The 9,396-nt window shown below is 28.7% G+C and overlaps 1 protein-coding gene across 1 annotated transcript; it reads right to left on the reverse strand.

Annotated features, from left to right (window-relative positions):
* Window positions 1-1,743: 1,743 nt before the first annotated feature.
* On the reverse strand, window positions 1,744-3,780 carry LOC120257299. The gene has a single exon (XM_039264797.1). It carries the CDS (start codon window positions 3,778-3,780, stop codon window positions 1,744-1,746), a length of 2,037 nt encoding a protein of 678 aa, XP_039120731.1.
* Between the last annotated feature and the right edge of the window lie 5,616 nt (window positions 3,781-9,396).

Here is a 9,396-nt window from a genome sequence, read left to right on the forward strand (position 1 = left end):
CTAATTGTATGCCCATTCTCCCCAAACTTATAGCATGGTCCAAATTATCCAATGATGATGTTGGATTTCCACTAGCAGGTGTAATAGGAAAACCATCATCATGAGTAGCACCTCCACTAGCACAAGGAGTAGAAGTAATATGTCTTTGGAATCCACCGTGTCGTGGAAGCTGAGCTGTCATCACGATCATCGTGCATAGAGGTAGTCTCTTGATCCATGGGTGAAATGATATGTCTAAAACCGATATAGCATGCCTCTTTAAGTGGAACCTCCTCTACGACCTCCTCTCATCTTGCCTAAACAATCATTACCACATCGAATATATACAAATATAATACAAATACAAATTAATGCTATTATTATTATTATCATTATTATTATTTAATTTGATTGTTACCCATTTCGTTTATAGATTTACCTTAATTTATTGGCTATCATTTTTCAATTTCTACAAATTCATCATTTTTCATCCCCTTCATCATTACTTTCTGATTCAAGTATAGACTCCTCTTCACTCTCTACTTCTTCATCATCTATTTGAATATCTACTCCATTAGGATCATTTAGAGACGTTCGCATCAAAAAAACATTGATGTGTATCAAAGGGGCTTCCATTTCATCTTGTTGAAAAAGGTGCTTCACATGATACTCGATGTTGTCCCGGGGAACTTGTTTAGGAAGCTCTACAATGGATCGAGCTTTCACTTTGAATCACGCCCACCAATCAACTTTATCACGCTTTAAGCTAGAGTACGTTGTATAATTAACTTGTGTTGCTTGAGCGGCAAGAACAAAGGGTTCATATTTCTTGAAGAACCGTTTATGGTTGACGTCTACAAGTTTATATTGCAAATGACATTTTGTTCCCGTATTTGGTGTTGGATCAAACCAATCACATTTAAACAAAAATGGTTCAGCTTGATTGGTAATCCTGGGTACTCTAAGCATAGAACCTCTCTTAATTGGCCGTAGTAGTCATTTTTCAGTCGTAGTATAGTTTGTACCCTTTATGCATACACCACTATTCATTGTGGTGCTATCTGAATTATGACTTGTTGAGTGAAATTTATAGCCATTCACTATGCATCCACTGTAAGATTTATAGCTTCTCAGCTGTCCTTTTGACAAGTCTTTCAAGAATTGATTAGAAATATTTTTCGAGGGATCATGTGCAAAATTGTAGAACCACATTGCAAATTCATGTTCTAATTTCTCATCGATGTGTCTATCTTCAATCTGCGGATACTTTGAGCGTAACTCATCGACATAGATACTTCACATATTAAAAAAATAGTATAAAAGCAAAATCAAACCAAGCCTTTAATTTGAAAATAAATTGCCATACTTTATGAATGGTTCGACTTCTGGACAATTTAATAAAATGTATATATGTGCCACTGAATATTCTTCTTCCCAGTAAGATACTTAATTCTTGATTTTTCCTAATGCCCTTCCGGGATGTGTGAAAAATTGATAAATTGCCAGGACATTCTATTATATCTTCTTCAATGTCAACATTACGTGGCACCTTTTGAAGCCTTGCCTTCACATGTGGTTTGAAATAATGTGTGCGAGAATAATGATGCCTCCTCGACTAAGTAGGCATTGCATATGGAGCCTTCTACCTTAGCTTTATTTTTGACATTATTCTTTAATTTTCTCAGATACCTACAAAGTTCCATTTGTATATGTAAGTGATAAACATTATTTATGTTAAGGGGATACACCAATAAATTATGTGTCTCACCTTTCAAATGGATACATCCATCGATATTGTATTGGACCCGCAATCCATGCTTCATAAGCCAAGTGCACCGGAAGATGTTCCATTGAATCAAAAAAGCTTTGAGGAAATATACGCTCAAGCTTACACAGGATTAAAGGGATTTCTTCATTAAGCCTTAACATATCTTCTTCTCGGATTGTAGTTGAAGTGAGCTCCTTGAAAAAATTACTCAATTCTGTTAATGCCCGGCAAACACCTAATGGAAGCAGTTCCTTGAATGCTATTGGAAGTAACCTTTTCATAAAGACATGACAATCATGGCTTTTCATACCAAATAGCTTCAGCTTTCTCATGTCAATACATCTACTCATGTTTGATGCATAGCCATCTGGGAATCTAAGATTTCGAAGCCATTCGCAAAGCACAATTTTTGACTGTTTATCCAAAGTATAACATGCTTTGGGATATTTTCCTGTAGCATCATTTCTTTCTAACTCAGGCCGATAACAGAATTCTTTCAAATCTTCTCTTGATTTAGCATTATCTTTGGTCTTCCCTTCGACATTCATCACAGTATTAAATATGTTCTCAAACACATTTTTCTCAATATGCATAACATCAAGATTGTGACAGATTAGATTTGTTCTCCAATAGGGTAAATCCCAAAAAATGCTACATTTTCTCCAACCTGTAGTCTTAGCAATGCGGCTATTGGTCTCATAAGCACCAGTATCCATGACTCTTTTTAGTTTCAGATCTTGTATTTCTTTAAAGATTTCATCCCTAGTTTGGATAGTAGGAGCCATTTTTGTGACCATTCTATTCTTTCGGAAATCAGTTTTGTTCTTTCTAAATGGATGATTAGGAGGTAAGAAGTTGCGGTGATTATCAAACCATGATTGCTTCCCCCCTCTTGTTAAAGTAAATGCATCTGAATCTTCCTTACAATAGGGACAAGCTTTTCTGCCTGCAGTGCTCCATTCGGACAACATTGAAAATGCTGGGAAATCACTTATGGTCCACATAAGTGCAGCACGCATTTGGAAATTATTCTTTCTTGATGCATCATAGGTTTCAGCTCCAATTTCCCATAATTGCCTCAATTCTGCAATGAGAGGCTGCAAATACACATCCAACATATCTTTTGGATTTCTTGGGCCTAGCACTATCACCGTTAGGAACATGTACTCTTCTTTCATACACATCGAAGGAGGCAAATTGTAAGGAGTGACAATTACTGGCCAAGAGGAAAATTGTTGACCTGACTGCCCAAAAGGTTGGAATCCATCAGTACACAACCCCAATCTCACATTCCAACTTTCTGCTGCAAATGAAGGGTGGGTGTTACTAAAATGCTTCCATGCAAGGCTGTCAGAACAATGGCGCATGACCCCTTCTTCAGCCTCATGCTCAGCATGCCATCTCATTTCTTTTGCTGTTGCATTTGATGCATATAATCTTTGTAGTCTTGATGTTAAAGGAAAGTAATACATTTTCTTGTATGGAATATTATTTTTCTTTATATATGAGCTACCTTGTTGTCGTTTATACCTAGGATGCTCACAAATTTTGCAACTCATTTGTTCACTATCTACTCCCCAATAAATCATGCATCCATTAAGACAACAATGAATTTTCTCAACTGGTAGGCCCAAGCCTTGAACTAACTTCTTTGTGATGTAAAAGTTACTTGGTATTGCATTATCGGCCGGTAACATTTCTTTTAAAAATTGACAAAAGTCATTGAAACACTTTTCAGATAAATGATGTTCTGCCTTCATATTTAACATTCTTGCAACTACTGATAGTTGTGAGTGATTTTTACAGCCTGGCCATGCCTCTTGATTAGCGGCTCTTAACATATCAAAAAATTTCTGAGCCACTGCATTTGGAGGTTCCTCCATATAAGTAGGTGAGAAATCAAGCCCTCCAGCATCTATAACCATCTGTTCATATGTATTATACGATAATGGTCCAACACTTGTAACCAATTTAGTGGTTACATCTTGATTACCGTGAGCATCGATCGATATGTGGCTCATTAGGTTCTCCATGGAGAATCCATCGGTAATAATACCTTACGAATCCATACTTCATTAGATGATACCTAACTGTATTTTCATCCCAAAAGGCACGATTTTGACATTTGCCATGATTACAGGGACACTTGATTTTAATTCCATCCATACATTCTGGGTGCCTTTTTGCAAACACAATAAATTCATGGATTCCTTGTAAAAAATCAGGGTTCAGAAAGCCATCTTTAAGTCTAACATACATCCAACCCCTTTCTGAATTCATTTTAATAAGCACTGTGTTATAAAAGGATAGAATCAATGAACATTAATGTTTGTTGGACCTCTAACAATTAAAATATTGTGTTTAAAAAGAAAAATGCATGAATATCGAGTCATTGCTCACATTCATCAAAAAAATTTCTAGTCATGGTTTAAAGCACCGAAATGATTAAGTGTTCTATATCTAATGGCATGAAATATCATGTATATGTCACCATATCATAGTTCATAATCTATTTCGCTTTCAGAATTCTTATAAATAAAAATACATAGCACTCACCTTTGCAATGTGCTTCACTTGAATAAATGCAAATTGCCAATATTCCGGATAAGACTAACCAAACACGTCAAGTCATAGCAAAGAAAATTTAACTAATCGATAGCCTGCAACACAATGCGAAAGAATGAGATAGATACTTTTATGATTAAAATCTTAATTAAATTAGCATGAAAGATTAAATCATAGTTTTATCATTAAAAAAAATATATGCACGTTTTGAAATGACTTACTTCAGTAGAAAATAAATATAATAAATATTATGTTTGAGTATTCAAACATAATATATATATATATACATATACATATATTATGCTGAAAACAAATGTGCTGAAAATGGTATTTGTACGTAAATATTCTCTTTTAGTTGCATGTGGGAGTAGTTGCTAACCAACAGATAATTAAAAGTCAACAAACATGATTAGATTATGGAAAAAGGATGCATATCATTGTGTACTACATGCACTTAATAAAGAATCACCAACTGCATGGCCATAAAAGAAAAAACATTAGTAGATTAAATCCAAAAAATCATTAGTAGATACGCTAAAAATTGAAGAATACAACTCAAATAGCTCTCCAAATTCTTATTCTACTACATAAAAGAAATTAGCAAACATTAAAAACAAAGAAAAAGGACAAAACATTCAATCAGAAATCTCTTTCCTTTTTCACTTAAAACAGTTTTTCATCCATGGCAGGTATCTTTATCACATAGAATAGAAGAACTATTGGATTTATTGATATCCAATTATGTATTTATTTTAATTAAATTATCCATGTTGGTATATATTTTAATATATGTCTTATGAAATAAATAATGGTTGAAAAGGAAAGAACTTGATTAATTATATTCTTGTTTTAAGTTTAGAGAAGATATATCTTTGATTAAGCATATACCTTAAAGAAACAAGAAAGCACCTCATGAAAGCATTATTGTCATTTTAACTATATATATAATGATTATATATTAATTAATTAATCAAGCAAGAAGCTGAATGCTAACACACAGTAAGACATGATCATGCATGGCATCATGGACAGGAGACTGAATGCCACTTTGATTGAAAGCATTGTCACAATTTAACTAGAGAAAAAGCTTTCTTGCAACTAATTAAATATCCCATGTTTCTTTCAACATTTGTAATTTTGCTTCCGAATGTCATGAAGAGATCAAGAAAAATCTGTTCATCTAAATTTATAAATTTTATTTCACTTAATCTTCAATTTACCTGATATTTAGCCAGCAAGATTTTGGAATAAAGAAAAGAGCTTGGCCCCTATTTATTGAAAGAGGTATTTAATACAAATGGATCAAGTAGTCCATTACAGGGATGGGCAAACATAAACCTTCAGCATGTGAATAGATTGTTTCTCCTCCTCAAAGCTTGTTGTTCACAGTTAATTACATTTACCACATTAAAACTTAGATTAAGCATCTGATATCATATGATTTAGCAGATCGCATATGGAATGCAAACTCATATGTTAACTACTTCTTAATTATCATAGTGATGGCACTAATTTGCTTAATGGGCTTGACACATTGGCTGAGAACAATCAAAAGAATAGAGAAGCTTTTATAACCATCAAATTAATAGTGGATCACTCATCACCTCTCAGACGTTAGGTAGCCCAGAAGCGAACCTGTTCAAGATGCACAACTACATATGCGGCAACAATATAATAAACACCACCTCTAACACTATTGATATTTTTTAGAATAGAGAATATGGAAAGAGAAGGTAGAATACAAAGAAAGACTTCGATAGAGATTATATATAAAATAAGATATCAGTGAGAACTAGAAGAAATGAGATTCAGAATTAACTTCTAACGTTGTATGAATATTCTTTGGTTGAAATTGAGATTAAATATACAATATTTCCAATGATTATTAATAGTTAATAGAAATATAATGATACGTATCATATGTATCATTTATATAGGTATTACCTTCTAGAGTTTAGCATATAATATTTAAACAACCAAACTTAAAATGGACGACTAGTAATTGTTGATGGAAATTGTAAATAGAGACACCTTCTGGTTGGCTTTCCATGTACAGATATCTTCAAGGCATTGCACGGAGTAAATGAAAATGAGTAAAGAAAGGTGCCAATGAAGTTGCATTAATGTTACCCAATATAGACATTTCTTAAAATAATTATATCATGCAGTAGTTCTCATCAGTCACATTAGGTGTAGGTGACCATGTGATTATGTTTGTCTGGATGCATATCATCAAAAGCTGTAAACATTTATGATATTTGTGATTTTTGAAATGAAGCTATTGATAAGATGTGTTTGTTGTTGTTCAATGTAATGATGAGTATTATCTCCTTCTATTTATAAAAATAAAGTCGTTTAGTTACAACACAGGTATAAAATTTAAAACTTGGTAACTGCTATCGCTATCTAAAATAATTATTTATGTCGCAAAAACTTTGCAAGTAAAATTAATACTTAAATTATCACAATTTACGCAAATGTGCCATCAAAATCATGCAGCAATAGATCTAAAACTTAGATTAGAAGAAAGAACAATTAAAGAAATCACTGCAATATGTTCATTTTGAATCATTTGCTTTTCATACCGAATTACCTTGCCACTGTTATTAGGACACCAGCGGTTATAAGCATTGTTACAAACATCTGAAGACCCTTCAGAAACTTTAACTAAAGTCAAAGCGTCTTGAATGCGCCCAATTGACACTAAAGTTTGTGCCACTTTCAACTAGGTATGAAATATAGGTCTCTCTTATGGAATATTATAATAAAAAAGATCGATGATTATCTTAATTAGCAAAAGATTGAGTCTCATTTATAGGGTTTTGTTCTTAATTTTAAAGAAGAAATAGTGCTAGCATGCATGAACTTCTATTATTTTATTATTATTTATAGTAGTTATGGTGTTTGAATCCCTATATGAACATAAACCAAAGTAGATTGAAACACTAATAATAATAATAATAATAATAATAATAATAATAATAATAATAATAATAATAATAATAACAACAACAATAACAACAACAATAAGAAGAAGAAGAAGAAGAAATATATGAAAAATAAAAAGATGAAGAAGAAGAAGAGAAAGAATAAGAAGAAATATAATAATAAATATGAAATAATAATAATAATAATAATAAATAAATAAATAAATATAATAAGAAGAAAAAATATATTAAAAAAATATGAAAAGTAATAATTAATAGTATAAAGAAGAAGAAGAAGAAGAAGAAGAAGAAGAAGAAAAAGAAGAAAAAGGAAGACTAATAAATAAATAAGATAACAAGAATAAGAGGAAATAATAATAATAAATAAAAAGAATAATAATAATAAGAGATATAATTAAATATAAAAAATAATTAATAATAAATAAATAAATAAATAAATAAGAAAAAGAAAAAGAAGAAAAATAATAATAATAACAAATAATAACAACAACAACAACAACAATAATAATAATAATAATAATAATAATAATAATAATAATAATAATAAGAAGAAGAAGAAGAAGAAGAAGAAGAAGAAGAAGAAGAAGAAGAACAAGAAGAAAAAGAATAATAAATATAATAAAATAAGAAAAATAATTACTAATACATAAATAGGAAAAAGAAGAAGAAGAAGAGGAAGAATAATAAAAAAATAATAAAATCATAAATAAATAATAATAATAATAATAATAATAATAATAATAATAATAATAATAATAATAATAATAAGAAGAAGAAGAAGAAGAAGAAGAAGCAATATAATAAAAAATATGAAAAAATAATAATAATGAAAATAACAACAATAATAAAAATAATAATAAGCACAAGAAGAAAAAGAAGCATAAATATAACTAAAAAATTAAGAAAAATAATAAATAAATATAAAAAATAATAAAAAAATAATAACAATAATAATAAATATAATAATAAATAAATAATAAGAAGTAGAAGAAGAAGTAATTAATAATAATTAAATGAGACAAAGAAGAAGAGGAAATATAATAAAAAAAATAAGAAGAATAAATAATAATAAATAAATAAATAATGATGCTGACGATGATAATGATTGATAATAACAATAACAATAGCAATAATAATAGTAATAGTAATAATAATAAGAAGAAGAACAACAACAACAACAAGAATAAATATTTGAAAAATAAAAAGATAAAGAAGAAGAGGAAGAATAAGTTGAATAAGTAGAAGAAGAAAAAGAAAAATAATAATAATAAATAATAAAAATAATAAATAAATAAGATACGAATAATGATAATAAATTAATTAATTAATTAGAAGAAGAGTGGAAAAAGTAGAAGAAGAAAAAGATCAATAAATATAATAAAAAATAAGAAAAATAATAAATAACTAAGAAGAATAACAAATAATAACAATAATCAGAATAAGAAGAAGAAGACAAAAATATAATAAAATAATATGGAAAATAATAATAATAATAATAATAATAATAATAATAACAACAACAACAACAACAAATACAAAGAATAAATAAGAACAATAAAGATAATAATAATAAATAGAAGAAGAAAAAGAACAATAAATATAATAAAAAAAATAAGATAATAATAGTGATAAGAAATTAATTAATTAATTATAAGAAGAGTGGAAAAAGTAGAAGAAGAAAAAGAATAATAAATATAAGAAAAATAATAAATATTTAAGAAGAATAACAAATAATAATAATAATAATAATAATAATAATAATAATAATAATAATAATAATAAGAAGAAGAAGAAGAAGAAGAAGAAGAAAATATAAAAATAATAATAATAATAATAACAATGACAATAATAATAAGAAGTAGAAGAAGAAAAAGAACAATAAATATAATAAAAAATAATAAAAATAATAAACAAATAAGATAATAATAATGATAATTAATTAATTAATTATAAGAAGAGAGGAAAAAAGTAGAAGAAAAAGAAGAAGAAATATAATAAAATATTAAAATAATAATTATAATAAATAAATAAATAAATAATAAAAAAAGAACAAGAACTAAAAAAAGAATAATATAAATAATAACAAGAAGCAGAAAAAGAAGAAAAAGAAAAAGTAGAATAATAAATAAACAACAA

This window comes from Dioscorea cayenensis, unplaced genomic scaffold (assembly GCF_009730915.1).
Source record: "Dioscorea cayenensis subsp. rotundata cultivar TDr96_F1 unplaced genomic scaffold, TDr96_F1_v2_PseudoChromosome.rev07_lg8_w22 25.fasta BLBR01002002.1, whole genome shotgun sequence".
NCBI classification, from domain to species: Eukaryota; Viridiplantae; Streptophyta; class Magnoliopsida; order Dioscoreales; family Dioscoreaceae; genus Dioscorea; species Dioscorea cayenensis.

Bases quoted from the DNA above. Each gene is read 5' to 3' on its own strand.
- LOC120257299 (XM_039264797.1), bottom strand. From the start codon at position 3,780: ATGGAGAACCTAATGAGCCACATATCGATCGATGCTCACGGTAATCAA.